This window comes from Equus quagga, chromosome 17 (assembly GCF_021613505.1).
Source record: "Equus quagga isolate Etosha38 chromosome 17, UCLA_HA_Equagga_1.0, whole genome shotgun sequence".
NCBI classification, from domain to species: Eukaryota; Metazoa; Chordata; class Mammalia; order Perissodactyla; family Equidae; genus Equus; species Equus quagga.
The window spans coordinates 53,032,247-53,049,135 of record NC_060283.1 but is presented as its reverse complement, the minus strand read 5'-3'; the positions used below and the strand labels follow the sequence as shown (position 1 = coordinate 53,049,135).

General features: G+C 41.7%; 1 protein-coding gene across 2 annotated transcripts in view; it reads left to right on the top strand.

Moving 5' to 3' along the window:
• Positions 1 to 1,665: 1,665 nt before the first annotated feature.
• Positions 1,666 to 16,889, top strand: part of XRCC5 (X-ray repair cross complementing 5) — a 91,939-nt gene continuing 76,715 nt past the window's right edge. Inside the window, exons 1-7 of one of the 2 annotated variants that reach the window (XM_046644349.1) lie at positions 1,666 to 1,797; positions 5,261 to 5,374; positions 7,951 to 8,134; positions 9,015 to 9,063; positions 9,993 to 10,115; positions 13,044 to 13,235; positions 16,299 to 16,413. In XM_046644349.1, coding sequence (XP_046500305.1) covers positions 1,777 to 1,797; positions 5,261 to 5,374; positions 7,951 to 8,134; positions 9,015 to 9,063; positions 9,993 to 10,115; positions 13,044 to 13,235; positions 16,299 to 16,413 — 798 coding nt within the window. In that variant the 5' untranslated portion in view covers positions 1,666 to 1,776. The other variant, XM_046644348.1, reaches the window with a different exon arrangement.

Here is a 16,889-nt window from a genome sequence, read left to right as displayed (position 1 = left end):
GGCACATGGGGCCACCAAAAATGACAGTGTCCTCCTCCCTTTCTTGTCCTATCCATTTCCCTCATACACCACAGTGACTCCCATGCCCCTCTCTCTGTCCAAAATGCTCCTTCTCTCCTACAAGCCGTAGCCTATCAACCTCTTGTCCTCCCTCTTTACACCCAATTCTGTATCATACAAACCCAAATGAATCTTGGACTGACAAGGAGAAACAGAACCAACAAAGCCAGAAGCCTTTTGTCGAGGAGGAAGAAGGGAGTAGCCATACATACTGTCACATTAATAATGTTTGCCCCTTCACCCTTCATTAGGGGAGGCCTTTGCCAGGGGAAGCAGTGCTTAAGGTACTTATGCATTCTCAGCACCACAGCTGCCAACCTGTCTGGAAGTGCATGATTCTAAAGCCTTCTATAAGATGGCTGAGATGTAGACAAGCATAGGCACTAGAATCTCTTTTATTTCTCCCAGGAAACAAACCTGTACTGGTGGGTGTGTGGGTATGAGAAAGAGAGAGGGGAAAAGGGAGAGAAAATAGAAAGAAGGGAAAGAGAGGAAGAGAAAAAAAGAGAGACTATGTACAAGATAATATCATGGATATAAAAAAAATGCATGCAAATTTTCTTCACTATGGTAAGTCTCCAGTAATTCTACTGACCTGTAATATAAAAAGATATTTTAAAAATAATATTTCAGCTTTAAAAGAATTCCTTGAGTTTGAATCAAAGCTTAAAGAACCTCGTGGGCTCTATGAGCACAGTCTGAAAAGGTCTGGCTCTCCTGGCTTCAGTGTACTTAGCCTTTCCATTCCTTCAAGGTCCCTCCCTCCTCATGGCTCTCCACATCTTTCCAGCTTTAGTTTCTGCTTTTCCCAGGTCCAGTTTTCAACAGGGAGAGAACCTGATTGGATGTGATTTTCCAGTTAGGGCAGACGTTTGTGGACACTTTGCAGGGTGCTGGATGTCCAGTCACCTGCCAGCCTATCTGGTGTAGAAGACAGCCGTTTCAGTGCAAGGTTCAGCTTGGGCCTGCCTCCCTCAAAGAGGCAGGGGCTGCAGGCCGGACAAGTTCCCTTGAAAGGGGGTGGTGAGAATATCAGGTACTGTGATCGAGAGCCACCACGTCTAGAAGATCTCCCTGGCTTGTCTTCTGAATTAAACCTCACCTCCTCCCTTCCAAGCTAGCGCCACTCCAAACCACTGGGAGACCCTTAGCAACGAACGCTGTTTCATGCCTCCAGCCTCTGCACATCCCATTTCCTCTGCAAAGAAGAATGCTCTTTCCACTTCTGATTGCCTGGAAAACTCCTACTCTTCCTTCAGCAGTTGGTTCTAAATCATCGCATCTGTTAAGTCTTTCATTATCTCTCTTTTTTGGAAGAAACAGACTTTTAGAGAAGTTAAGTGACTTTCCGGATTCATACTCATATTCAAGAAAATCTAACTCCAGAGCTCTGACGCAAAACGCTACAGGTGTTACTCTCAACGAGAGAAAAGGGAAGTGACTCTTTCGGGGAACTGATTCACGCTCATCTAGTTCTAGAGACCTGCGCATGTCAAAGACCGCAAACTCCTAATCAGGGCGGAAAGCAGGGACTCTGCGCATGCTCAGAGCGTCGGCGAACCGTCTCCCCGCCCCAGGCCGGCTCCTTGAGAAGCGGCTCTTCCTACGACGAACCGGTTCTTCCTACGACGATCCGGCTAGTCCGCCGGAACTGAGCTGCAGCGCTGCGGGTTCCCGCCCGGAAGAGGCGGCGGCTGCGCCTGCGGGATCGGCAACATGGCGCGGTGGGGGAGTAAGGTAGAAAGATCAATGGGCTTGGGCCTTGCCGGTGCCGGGGATCCGGAGGGGGGCGGTGCGGAAGCAGGACTCGAGAAGTCACGGCGGTGCCTAGGAGCGAAGAGAGCGGGGAGATCGTGGTGGTGGGCTGGATCAGGAGGCCGGACCGAGGGACGCGCTGTGAGAAGGGCTGGGGTTTCGGAGTCCCCAGACCAGACTACGAGCCCCGCCGCCCCCCACCCTCCGCCCCCTCAGCCCTCCCGCTTCTCACTTCCCCTCACTGTCCCGCTCTGTCCCGCTCTCCAGCCCACCCCCCGACCCCACCTCCTCGTGGCTTCTGAGCCTGGGTTTTTAAAATGAATTTGAGAATGGAAGTTAGCCGTGGCTAGCACCTCCCCACAGACTTGTAAAGCTTCAGAGAGGGCCTTTGAGTAAAATAATTTGAACTGTAAAGGGTCATATTATTACCTTTATAATATATATATATCTCATATTTGTGAGCTAAACGCTTTATTTTTATTTCATTTAATATTCACAACAACCCCAGCTTACACGTGAGAAAACGAGGCATAAAGAAAGTGAAGTGCTTAGCCCAGGGTCACCCAGCCCATTAGTGGTGGAACCCGGATTTGTACCCAGGCTAACTGCTTTCAGAGCCCTGGAGAGTGTCTGTGTTGCTAGGAATCTATGACCCTCAGTGTCCCAGATTAGTAACAGATACTATGGTGAATTTTTTAAATGATTTTTTCAGTATAGTTGGAGAGTGGTAGTTGTCTCTGCAGGGTCACTAGAGGGAGGTGTGTTCCAGGGAGGAGTTCATCCATCCACCCATCTGTCCATCCAGACATCCATCCATCCATCTGTCCATCGGTCACTAGAGGGAGGTGTGTTCCAGGGAGGAGTTCATTCATCCATCCATCTGCCTATCCATCCATCTGTCCATCAGGCACTAGAGGGAGGTGTGTTCCAGGGAGTTGTTCATTCATCCATCTATGTGTCCATCCATCCATGTAGTTGTTCATTCATCCATCCGTCTGTCCATCTGTCCATCCATCTATCTATCCAAAGACTAGACCCCTTACTAGGCATCTGGTATATAGATAAACTAAACAAGATAGGGGTTTGAGTGACTGATCCCTAGTCCCCTCAACTGTCCGTTGGGAAATGTTGATTAAAATGATTACAAACATATGATGCCACTCACCTCCCGTTTTACTCTTCTTTCAGCTGCTGAGAACTTTGCAGCTCTTGTGGAGCAGCTGTTTATGGCAGGTGGACTTGCAGCAAAATTCTGACAGCCTGTCTCGCTTCAGTATATAAGTGAGGGGCTGCCACGCTGCCTTTCCTGGTTTTCTTACTCCTGCCAGAAAGGAACTTAAAATACTACATAGGTCATTCTTCTGCTTCCAGACAAGATGTTCCATATTGTGAAAACTTGTGATGCCATTTTTTGGGTACCTGATTGCTAGCAAAAGACCTTTAGTCCTCTCACAGAGTTTTCTGGTTTAAAATAATTAGCTTTTATGAATGTGTATTAAATAAATGCAGCAGCATATTTTGGACTCAAGTTTTTGAGACTCTTAAAAGATTTTTATGCTCAGGGCCTTGAAACTATGGGATGAAAGTTTTATGGCTCTCAAAGGAATTTTATAGTTTATTGCTACCTTTTCTCCAGACATGCTATCTTTACTCCGGAAATCTCTTAACATTAGTGCATTACATTCAATTCTTTGTAAATTAGGGAAAAACTTAAATAGTCTTTTCTTTCCATGTGTTGGCTGAGATACAACCAAATTTAGAAATCATTTATACCTCCTGATAGGAGCTTATCTAGGTTTTTCAAACACTTCTAGGATTAGGATACCTCTGCTTCAGAAAACAGTTCTTTTATTGATCACTTCTAAATGTTATTTTTCCTCCTTATATGGAGTCAAACCAATCTCCCTGTAACTTCCATCCATTGATCCTATTATCTCTCTTGTAGACTGGTCCTTTTATAACACAGCTGTTGCATATTTGGGGGGAACTATAATGTTCTGCTAAGTCTTCTCACCTGGCTCAAATAGCCAGTTTTTTTTTTTTTTTTACGACTGTTCCTCCCATCACATGCTCTCCAGATCCTTCTCTAACCTGCTCATTTCATGTTCGATTGTCATTAGTCTTTCTCCTAAGATGTGATGCTCAGAACTGTTCACAGTTGTCGTATGTGGTCTGATCAGTACAAAGCCCAGGTGAGACTGTCAGTGTCAAGGAATGTTAACTCTGGAAAACAACTTAGATCTCATCTAGTCCAACAACTGCTTCCAGAGCCCGTGAAGTAACAGGTTAAGTGACATGCCGGCGGACTTAGTTAATTATTAATAAAGATGGGACTGGATCCCAGGTCTCCAGATTGCTAATACAGTCTTTTTTCACCATAAAACCTTTCTTTCCCTTCCTTGAGTTCACTACAGCATTGATAGAACCTAAAATATTTTGGAGGATGGAGTGATAGGTGTAGGGAATGTGGTAGCTGTGTCACACTGGTGACTCGTTTGACAACCCACCCTGAAGTTGCGAGTTGCTCTTAGTTCAGGTTTCCTCCAACTCCTATTCAGTTAAAATTTGGATGCCAGATATAGAACTTTACGTGTATCCTTTTTACTTTGAATTTATTTTCGCCTATTTCCTTAGTCCCCTGCATATGTGATTGCTATCTAATCACTTGGCGTCTTTATTTATGTGGTTCCCTCTGCCTGTAACTCTCCTTGTTCACGTGATTGACTCCTCATTTTTTTAAGACTCACCCAAAGATCATATCCAGGAAGCCTTTTCTGCCTCCTTACCCTTTTCCTCCTCCAGTCTTGGGCAGATGCTCCTGTTCTGTGTTCTCTTAGTGCCTACTGCATACCTCTGTCATGGAACATTGTGCTAGTATTATTGGTTTAGCTGTCTGTGTGCCCTACTAGAATAGATTTAGCGTCTTAGTCTTCATTTTAGATCCTCAGTTTACAAACTGATTCAAACTGTTGGGGTGTATCATTTCAGTATATATAGATTGTGGCAGTCACTGATTGCCACAAAAAAGCTGTATAACAAACTACACTTCAAATCAGTGGCTAACAGCAGTAGCAGCTATTCTCATGCTGTGGGTCTGCAGATTAACTGTAGCTTGTGTTTTGAGCTCAGCTGGGCTGGACTTAGCTCTAGCCTGCAGGTTGTTTTCACATCTGCTCGCCATGGGTTTATTCTGGGGCTCGGGCTAAAGGAGCAGCAGCTCTCTGGAGCATGCTCCTGTCCTGGCAGATGCTTTCCAGCTTTTATAAAGTATCGAGACTATTTAAAGTTTCTCCGTAGTGAACACTTCCCCTGCCTTTATCACATATCCCTGAAATATCGGTACAGGTTCTGGGAATGAAATAAGCATAGGACATGTCTCTTTTCTCTTTGTTCTTATGAGCATTATTAACATTTTCTCAAGTATGTTTTGGGACTTTGTTTCCAGGCAGCTGTTGTGTTGTGTATGGATGTGGGCTTTGCTATGAGTAACTCCCTTCCTGGTGAAGAATCCCCATTTGAACTAGCAAAGAAAGTGATGACCATGTTTGTGCAGCGACAGGTAAGTTTCGGATTGGCCTTGGGCGTGGAGCTCATGGTTGAACTGCCTGTTGCCTCCACTTAGTAAAGCAAGAGACCAGCCTCCTTACAGTGTCCAGCCCCAGTGTTTTTGGGAATCTGAGTTTTCTTACATATACTCACATGCAAGTCCAGCTATCACTAGAGCCTGATACTTTTTCCTTCCCTCATTTTGGCTCCTCCACTGGATATGATGGTTTTTATCAGACGCGAGGCAATGTAAAATAATACTTAAAAGTGCAGTCTCTAGAACCAGAAGGCCTGGGTCTGAGTCCTTGCTCTCCCCTGTCATTTACTATCTTGAACAAGTACTTCAACTTTTTTGTGCCTATTCCAGTTACCTTTTGCTGGTAACAAACTATCCCAAAACTTAGTGTCTTAAATGGCATTTAAAAAAAAAATCATCTCTCATGGTTCTGTGGGATGACCAGGTGGCTCAGTTGGGTGATTCTCTCTGGAGGCCTCTTGTGCAGGTGTTTCAGATGGTGACTGGGCCTGAGTCATGTGAAGGATCAGTGGGCCATATGTCCAAGATGGCTCACTCCCTTGGCGGTTCGTTGATCCCTTCTGGTGGCTGTGAGCTCACTTGGGGCTATCCATCAGAACCCTTACATGCGGCCTCTCCATGTTGCTTGGGATTCTCAGTGTAGCGTGTGGTTCTGAGAAGGAATATCCCAAAAGTAGATATTCTAAGAGACCTGCCTATGTGGCTTTTTATGACCTAGCTTTAGAAATCCCAGAACATCATTTCTGCTGCTTTCTGTTAGTCCAGCAAGCCACCAAGACCAGCTCACATTCAAGCCGGGGCGGGATTCGACTCACCTGTTGATTTCTGCCCCTTGTAGCTGATCTGACTGCTACTTTTGCTAAGTCCATGAAGTTCTGCTTCATTCACTGGGCGCTGCTGCCTCCCACCTGTCATCCTAGATTTTAACAAATTCTGATGACCTGGAGTCTTAAAGTGTCAAAGAAGAAGAGAATGCCTCTAACTCCACTCTTGGTTATTATAATTTGTATTGGTTGTATTCAAGTAGCAGTGCTGTGCCCCAATGTACTATAGATTTTTTTTAAGGAGAGAAATGGTTCTTTCAGTTTTTATTTTTGGCTCTGCCCCTTCCGTGGGAGTCTAAGTGAATCCAGAAGGCTGAGAGACAAACCTGGTGCCAGGCTCATGCTGCAGTCAAAATGTTCTCCCCTCTCCTGACTGAAGTTTTGTTGTTGAGCAAGATTGCTTGGCCTTAGATGGATTCTTGTCCAGGAGACAGACAGAATCTAGCTGGCCCGCCCCAGCTGGTGTGCTGGACAGGTTTGAACCCCAGCACCTGGGACCTTGTCTCCACGTACAGCTGGAAATTGTAACTAGAATTGTTAACAGACTGGGGAATTTAACAGACCAAACAAGAATGGAGTAGGACAGAGTTCCACCCTCTCCTCATGCAGGGTTCTTCCCATTGATGGAAATGTGTTATAAGTAGGTAGGAACACGATTTCCTTTTCCTTTTGTGTCAGATGCTATTTTTTGTTTTTATGTTATATTACGAAATGTTTCATAATGGAGGCAAATACAGAGAACAATTTAATGGAAAGCTATTTTCCTGTCATATGGCTCTATACAGTGCTACAGTAATACCATATTCATATGATTTTTTCCTTAAAAAATAAAACATTACTGATAAACTGGAAGCCCCTTGTGTATCCCTTCCCAGTCCTCTTTTTTCCTCTTCTTCCCCTTCTTTCCTCAGAATTTTCGTAGTTATTACCATGCATATTTTATACTTTTGGATATAAGTATATTCATAAATAAGATTTAGTATTGTATGCAGCTCTCAAAAGTGTATGTAATATTATATGGCGCATATAATTCTGCAACTTATTTTTTCTCAACCTTATGTTTTTGAGATTTATTCATGTTGATAAACATTGCACAGATTTATTCATTTTTTACTGGGATAGAATATTTCATTGTGTACCTATTCTGCAATGTGTTTTTGCATTCTCCTGTTGATGGATAGTTTGTCTCCAGTTTTGCCTTGTTCTAAACAGTGCTGAAGTGAACTTGTCTATTTTCTCCTTGTGTACATGTGCAAGAATTTCTCTATGGTCTCTATACCTGTAATACTGTAATATACTGTAAGTGAAATTGTTGGGATATAGGATATGAACCAGAACATTCTTTTTTTTAATCTCTGGAAAATTTAAACCTTAAATACTCATTCTAGAAAGACTGACTAAAGTCTCTCCAAATTATCCATAATTAGTTTTCATTGAGAATTAGAGTCTGATTTGGCTGGAGGTCGTGAAGAGTGGTAACTACCCTCCCATTTCCCCACCCTAAATTGTACTGAAATGAAGAGGGGGACCTGTAGTCAATGAAAAGTCTGCTTGGACCCTAGGGGTTGTCATTGTCCCATGGGCTATCTAACCCAATATTCTGTTGTTGACAGTAGCCCCAGGGATCTGTCATAGGGAGGCATGGTTGTCTTGCTCTCTGAAGGTTAGGCATCTGATGGCTTCCAGGTGGTACTCCATGGTTTTCAACCTTCTCACATTCTTCTTTAGGTGTTTGCTGAGAGCAAGGATGAAATCGCATTAGTCCTTTTTGGTACAGATGGCACTAAGAATGCCCTTGCTGGTGAGGATCAGTATCAGAACATCACAGTGCACAGACACCTGATGCTACCAGATTTTGACTTGCTGGAGGACATTGAAAGCAAAATCCAACCTGGTTCTCGGCAAGCTGACTGTATCCTTTTTCAGCCAGAGAAGGCTCTTAAAAATTTTCCTTTCATCTAGGGAATCATACTAGTTTGGTGAGGTTCTCTAAGTCCCTTCTCTGAGTATATGGACATTTTTGGCTCTGAGCTCATGGATGTGATATGTTTTAGGATTTAATGTGAAATTAAACAGGTTGGGTTGGGTGCCTGGACTCCAGGCCCACCAGTCACTTGCCCCTTCTCTGCACCAGATACTGACGGGTTGGGAGGCATCGGAAGGGGAAGCTACCAGGGGGTATATGTGTGTGTTGGCTACGTGCGGATGGTTAGATGGTGGTAACAAAACTGTTTGGACATAGAGAAGATATTTTTAGAAGAGTCTAGCATTAGCATGCTCTGTGCTTTCCTGGACGGAGGATATTTTTGTGCCCCAAATCAGACTGATATCCAAACTGAGATTTCCAATTTCTTCCACAGGTGTCCTAATTTTAAGGGGTTACTCATTTTTCTAAACAGTTGGTACTGCCATCCCTGATTGCTGGGAGGTTCTGCCGTGCTGGGAGTGGCTTACAAATGCTACATCATGGCTCACTTCATATTTAAGGATGGACTGTAAACATAAAAACGGGTTCCAGATACTATAAAATGGCATCATCAGTTTTGGTTAAATGAATGGAATATGTTAGATTACCTTACCTTTTAGTTTTATTTTTCCTGGTTATATGTTTCGGGATGTGTTCTTTGATACATAGCATATGTGAATATCCATTAGTGGCAAGTCCTTTTAAGTCATCACGTAGTCAGTCCGGTGTCCACAATTTCCAGCACTGTGGACTTCACTGGAAAAAACTTGCATGTTCTTGGCATAAAGGGACTGTTGGTGATATCTTCTGCCCTTAACTAGCTGAGTCCTGGATGCACTCGTCGTGTGCATGGATGTGATTCAACGGGAAACTGTGTAAGTATCTCAGCTGAAGAGAGTGAGCCTCTCTGCAAAAGTTGTGTGGGTTGATGTGTTCAGTGTACTGAGTGACTGTTAACCAAGCCGCGTGTTTGCGTGGCTGAAAAAACATTTGATAGAATGCAATGGTTCAGTTCAACTTCTCTTTTTAAAAGTTTAAAAAGAAGGTGGGCTGTACTTGGTGAGAATTTCTCTGGGAGCAGTGTTGGTTGGCTTATTTCAGATTCCTTCCTATTTGACTTAAGCTAATTACTAGGAATTTTTTAAAATACTAAGTGGTATGGTCCATATGTTAGTGAAATTGGATGTATAGTAACTCTGGCCAGCTTCCTAATTCATTACTTATTTAATAAATGTGCCTTTAAAATGTGTGTCTTTGAATACACACATGCACACATCCCTTGACCGTTAGCAAAAACACTTGCCCTCAAATCTTAGGCCTAAATTTATAATATCATTTCTCAGTTCTCTGTACGTCCTCTGCAAAATCCTGCCACTAGCCTTGTAAATGGAATCAGACCAGGGTGTTTGGAAAGGGAACTCTTGCAAGGCTGAAGTTGTAGTACTCTGGGGGAGTTCCTTGTTTACATTCTGCCTATGTGGAGGCTGGACAGTGGTCCTTTTTAATCATAGTGACCACATCTTTAACTGAAGTTAGAGTTAGGAAACCATGGACGTGGTATTTCCATAATGCTCAGAAATTTTGTCCAAGATGTTAAAAGTATGAATTATAACCAGATGATTATGTGCTTAGTAGGAACTTAGCCAAGCATCAACAATATGTGGACTTCTAGAATGTAATCACATTTGTTAACTCTGCCTGGGCTCATTCCTTTCCCTCTTTCTGCTCACTGACCAAATGCATTTGAATTCATAGGAAATAATTCAGGAGAATGATTTCTTCATGTGATAACTCTCTCTTTTAGAGGAAAGAAGTTTGAGAAGAAGCATATTGAAGTGTTCACTGACCTCAGCAGCCCGTTCAGCAAAGATCAGCTGGATATTATAATTCATAACTTGAAGAAATCCAGTATCTCCCTGCAATTCTTGTAAGACCGTAAGAATAATGTTTGTAGATGAACCCTGTGCTCTCGTAACACCGTGAGTGGGGCCCCTGAGAGAGCACTTGGTTCCAGGGTCTTCTCTTTGTGCTCTGAGCCAGAAGCTCTCAGATGGCTGATCTCAGCACACCTGCCCCGGTTACTCCCTGTGTTCCAGGAACCTGTCTGAGTTTTGGTGATAAAGGGATGAACATCACAGGGAAACACAGGAATTTAGCTCAGCAGCAGATGGTTTGCTCACTGTTCTTGGACTCAAAGCATTGAGGAATTAGAGGGATCTTTTGAGGACATTCTGTTCATCTCGTGCCTCCCTGAGGACTTGACCCAAATGATTACCAGATTGATGGTGTCTTCCCAAACAGCTCTCGAGAATCGTCTTATAGGCAGATGTTTTTAGGGTAGAGAGGAATGTCGACTTGGGAATCATTTTAAACACATACATAATGCTTATTTTTAACTCTTTTTCAGATTTAAAGGATACACACACATATATAAAATATAATTTGCTTCTGTTTATTTAGGAGATACACACATTTAAGGGGGAAATGTATCTCATAATTTGTTGGGGAGAAAGTCCCTCTTCCCTCAATAACTTGAATTGCCCCTCCAGGCATTTGCTTTCTTTACCTTACATCCTAACAGAAAGTTCTTTTCACTGTACTAATCCTTTCTGCTGCGTCTGAAACCTGTTTTTTCGGTCCTATTTTTGCCAAAAGCAGAGTGCTGGTATGGGATGTTGAATTCTTGGTCTTCTGGGGACACTCATTTTTCAGATTGAGGGCTACAGTGAGAAGCCTCCAGCTCAGAGTGGTAAGCCTTTGGTGTCTTTAAAATGTCTGCCAGGAAAGTTAAGAACCTTTCTTGCAAGTTATGTACCTCTTAAGACTAGTGAGGGGCATCTCCTTTCTGTGGAACTGTAGAAAAATAGTTCAGAATAACCCATCAATCGGGTACTTGTTAAGAAGGTACTTCAGAGAAATTGAGTGCTTTTAAAGTGACGCTTCTCTTCTTATTGAGTTGAGGTTTTCTCAGTACTTCAGAAGCCCAGCTCAGCTTCTGTTCCCTGTTCATAACCTCAGGATGCCTTTCCACGGTTGAAGCATACTGCACTTCTGTCAGTGTCATTGGAAAGAGCTACTGTTTTTTGTATTTGCAATACTGTAAAGCGTGCTGAAGAGGGAACATAGCCTTTTTTTCTCCTTGCTTGTTATTTGTCCGGTTGTATTTTTTTCTTCGGTAATATGCTTCCTGTGCTACACACCTCCAGCATATGAAGTAGAGTTTTAGGTTTTATTGTTTGGTGTATCCCATGTGTGAGTGGTTGTTCTAGTTGGACTAAAAAAATAACAGCAGGCCAAAGAAGCAGTGCGTGGCGAGCAGGCTCGTTTTTAGTTTCTTCTTCTGACGCCTGAGAAGGTTTATTTCTGGCTAATGCAGGGCAGAAAGAACTGTTATTGTAACTTCATTTTCCAGGGTAATTTCCTGATTCTTCATTTTCATGTCATTCTTCCCTTCTTTCTGGTCGATGTTATGGAAAGAGCAGGAACCTGATGCAAACCCTATGTGGCATACTCTGCTCCCTGGAAGCTCTTTAGCTGATAGGTAATACAGGACAGACAAATCAGTCAAGCTAAGAATATGTAGAAAAAATGTAAGCAGGAAGCCCTGTTTTAACTGTAGCAAATAAAGTGATAGAGAAATCGCTTTAAAAATAACCATCTATGTAGGGTGACCAACAGGTTATGTTGAGTGAACTGAAAAGATTGCTGAATTCAGTTGTTTAGGTTTCCAGGGGCAAAGTGAGGTGATATGCTATGGTAGAAAGAACCTTGCTCTTTCAGTGAGATGACTGAGGCTCCCTCACTTATGCTATGCCACTTTGGCCAAATTATTCCATCTCTGTAGCGTCAGTTTCTTTTTAGAAAATAGAGGTAGAAATCTCTATCCTCCTAAAGTATATGGATTAAATGATATTGTTCACATGCAAGTATTCATTAAGTGCCATATAGTATTATCATAAAATCTGTTTTGTTGATTTTTCAATTTGTATATTGATTATTGAATATTCACATGACTGGTAATCCCAATCTAGTTTTAGTCTCATTTCAGTCAAACAATTGGAGTGAAACACAAAAACAAAATGGGTTTTACTTATTTCTAACAATTAACTGATTTCTGAATAGAAATTCTATATCTACAGTAATAATGATAACATTATTTGAGTTTTAAGTATTTTATACACATTCTCTTATGTAATCTTCATAATAACTTTGAGGGATCATTAATGGGTGTTTATTTATTTGTTTTTGTCTGCCTAGAATATCATCTAGCCTTTTTTAGAAGGCATTCCTTCCTAAACTTTAGCCTCAAGGCTTAGGTGAAGGCTGGCATCTCCCAGATCTGGCCCCCAGGCTCCCCCTGATTCCTGGTTGGTGTGAATTTGAGAGTAGAGGGTCAAGCACTCAGTCCCTCTTTGGTGGGGAGTAGGCACTGTGAGCTTGAATGTGTTCAGAGGCAATGTGGAGGACGCCAGTCATAGAGGGAAGCCAGCATAAAGGCAAATGAGACGAAACCTGGAGATAGAGAGTGAGGAGGTCTAATGATCCTTGTGGTGTTTGAGACTGGTCTAATTATCCTAAGGCCATGTGCAGCCCTGCCCTTTCAATTATTTGGTTATATAAGCCAGTAAATTTCCCCTTCTACCAAATCAAAGCAGCTTTGGTTACTTGAAACTGATAGAATATTGGCCAAGGTAGATAAGTGCCATTTGACAGATGAGAAATTTGAAGCTCAGAGAGGTTGAGTGACATGCCCATTTTCTCATAGCTAGAGAATGACAGTCACAGGATTGGAACCCAGCTTATTATTTGGGTTCAGAGCTTATCTTCTTAACTACTGCTGATCTTTTCCTGATAGTTTGCCTTTCCCAATTGGCAAGGAAGATGGAACTGGGGACAGAGGAGATGGCAACTTGGGCTCGGACCACCATGGACTTGACTTTCCTCTAAAAGGAATTACTGAGCAGCAAAAAGAAGGTATTCGGATGGTGAAAAAGGTGATGATGTCTTTAGAAGGTGAAGAGGGGCTGGATGAAATTTATTCCTTCAGGTAAGAAGTGAAAGCATTGATTACAATTTACAGTTGTACCCATCTAAATTTCTCTTTTGATCAGAGGGCTCCCTAGTGTTTTTCTTTTTGTGGGCCACTCTTGAATTAGCAATTATTCTTTAATAAATACTCTGATTTTTATTAAAGAAATGGTGTACCAGCCCCAAATCCCCTTTTTTAAGTTTGTGTGATTGGCACAAGATTTCATGTTTATTTCCAGGACTGTGTCAGTGAAGTTTGGAAATATGTAGGTACCACAAAAGATTTAATAAGTCAGAATGTAAAAGACGAGTTAGTAATTTCTTTTATGCCAAACTTGGGGCACATTTCTTGGGTCCTTCCTTTTCATACACCTACTAAAAACATTCTTAATTGTAAAAAAGTGGTGTCATATCTGAGCTGTTCAGTATCCTCTTATCCTCTGACTTAGGTTTTAGAAGGCACTATACTGTAGCATAGTGATTTTTTAAAGACCTTTTGGTGACAAAATAGTTTGGTCTGGCAAGAAACAGCAACAATAAAAAAACCCCAAAATGTCAAGAATTTATAACCTACTCATTTCATGTGGGTTTTGTAAAGGCAAAATGATTTACGAAATGTGAACTCCCTGAAGTACCATATAACAATAAAGCAAACTGCTTTTTCCACCGTCCAGCTAGAGATTGTAGGAGAGACTGCTTCCTCTATTTGTGTTATTCTCAGCTAGAGTTGGACATATACTTGTTCAGAGCAAAGAACTCAGGAGAAGTCGTCAGTAGCATCTAGAACAGTACGTGTTTGAGGGGCCTGATTTGGTAAAAGTGGAAATAGAATACTTTATCATGAAGTATGTCTTGTGTAGTTTCAAATTTTCAGGGATAATACCACTTGATGTTTGCCAGTTAATTCTAGTTTATCAATATATACACAAAATACAGATATTTTTAGCAGAATTCTTAACTGAAGTAAAGGTTCAACAATTAGGATGTTTTTTGAGTAGTTAACAATGTATGTCTACTCTTACTTCTTTTCTCAACCACAATTTTTAAATATTTCTGCTGAGCTATAATTGACAAGCAGTACATCCTGGTTTTCTAAATATAGGCACCCTTGAAAAATTATAGGTAAATGGAAATTTTGGAAATTGAATTGTAATCGCCCAAGAGATTGGCAAAGGAATCAGTGAGAAATCCTGTAAAGTGATATTTCTTGTCATAATATGTGGTGTAATCATATGTGCAAATATGTGTTCCTAAGTTATTTCTCTTTTGAATTCATAAAGAAAAATTATAGGCCAATACAAATTACTGTTAAAAAAGTTAATTTTCTGGGGCCGGCCCAGTGGCGCAGCAGTTAGGTGCGCACATTCTGCTTCCGCGGCCCGGGGTTTGCAGGTTCGGATCCTGGGTGCGGACATGGCACGGCTTGGCAAGCCATGCAGTGATAGGCATCCCACATATAAAGTGGAGGAAGATGGGCATGGCTGTTAGCTCAGGGCCAGTCTTCCTCAGCAAAAAGAGGAGGATTGGCAGAGATATTAGCTCAGGGCTAATCTTCCTCAAAAAAAAGAGTTCATTTTCCTATAGCCCAGCAAGGAAGGAAATTACTAACTATGTATTGTACTAGCAATTTGAAGCTACTTTGATTTTAGGTCTGCCATGAAGGTGTAGACCAAAGGTTTGCCATCCAATACGGAAGCCATTATCCACATGTGGCTATTTAAATTCATTAAAATTAAGTAAAATTTAAAATTTAGTCCCTTAGTCACACTAGCCACATTTCAAGTGCTCAGTAGTGTGTTGGACAGGCACAGTTAGGAATAGAACATTTCCATCATCGCAGAAAGTTGTACTAGACAGCACTGGGCTAGACTCATCCTCATCTAGAAGACCTTGGAAAGATAACTCGACTTCTACTTGAGAAGGTTCAAATCTATTGCAGAATTGATCCAGTTGTTCTCAGATGTTACCTTTTAGATGCTGGTCCTTATAACTTCCCCTGGAACAGAATCCAAACCTCATGCTGGTTTTAGATGTGACTCATACTTGGACAGGGAGTGTCCTACGAGACAGGTTGGACCTAGTACATATTCATCCCCCAACATCTAGAGCTAAGGTGTACTGTAAGCTTTGGAAGCAGCGTGTCAGGTAGAATGTCTACTATTTGTTGTAAATTATTTCTGAAAGTTATTTCTGAGTCTCTTGAGGCCTCTTTGTCCATAATTCTGGATAACGTCAGATAATTCTCTTTACTTCGTTCTAGATGTGTTTTTCATGTGTACCAAGGGGATCAGTCATAGCCTGGACTGTATGCCTTGATTGTGTTTGGTCATTAATTCCTTTGTTCTTTATTTTTAGTGAATACCGCCAATTCCACCTGTCTCCTATAATCTTCTCTGTTTTTGATTAGGGACCAGATGCAGTAGAATTGATTCTTGACTTACGTTCAAAAGAGGTAGCATTCTCCATTGTGTTTGTGGCCTCAAGTCCCCACCTCCCCAGTCAGAAACCCAGAGTTACCGGCTTTACCTTGAGACTCAATATGGGCTGCTACATTCCTTTATCCTCTGGAGAGTCTTTATTTAACTCTCTCCATTATGTGCATATACATGCGCTTTTTATTTAGGAAGATTGGCATTAACTAAAGCATCATAGAGCTTTATATCACCTTTTGATATCCTCGAACAGGGGTTCTTATCCTTAGGTCCATGGTTTTCAGGGAGTTGGTGAACCCTTTATATTGTGTGTAGATGCATTTATGAGTGTGCTTTATCATATCCTCAAAATGTCCTTGGTCCTGAAAGAATGTTAAGAACAACTGGCTGAGTTGAAAGAAAAGATTGAATAGGGGAAGATAGAGATGTTCGTTGTCACCTGTCAGTAAAGTAATTCAGCTCCTTCTATGCCAACCCAGTTGTCTCCTGGCTCTCTCCCAACTTGTGGTTGTCATTTTCCTGCCTTCCGCTGCTGTTCTCTCTTTACGATCAACAACAGCTCACTTCTCATTTAGAAAACTAAGCGCATCATCCAGCACAAGTTAACATTTTAAAATTGTTGCTTTTATTATACATTTTTCTTTGTTAAGTGAGAGTCTGAGACGACTGTGTGTCTTTAAGAAAATTGAGAGACGTTCCATACCCTGGGCCTGTCAGCTGACCATTGGCTCCAATTTGTCTATAAAGATTGTGGCTTATAAATCGGTAAGTAGTAGCTGCACATTGTTTAAAGAAATGTTACCAGGCGGACAGATATGCTTATATAAGGAACTGACAGTTCACGTGTGGGCTACTTAGTACCATAATTACTGCTTTTCTAACTGTTCTACCTGTTCGCTTCATCTCCATTTAGCTTTTATGTAAAAGGCATGGTAGGAGAGGACGTTTCAAGATTTGTCTATAATAGAGGTTGATTCCCTCTTCCTTCTCTTCTCTCCATTGAGAATTGAGTGTTAATCATCAATTCCAGGCCTTTCTCTTGCTCTCTTTTCTTTGTAAAGAAAGAAAATGGAATGCGTTAAATTGTGTCTTTGCAGTGTCACAGCAGAAGTATAGGTATGCACCAGGGTTAAGTTCAGAGTTTTGAAAACTCAGTCACCTGATTCAGTGATTAATGATAGGGTGGTAACAGCGTTATGAGGTATCAAGAAATGTTGACTTGTTACTATGAAATTACCTTT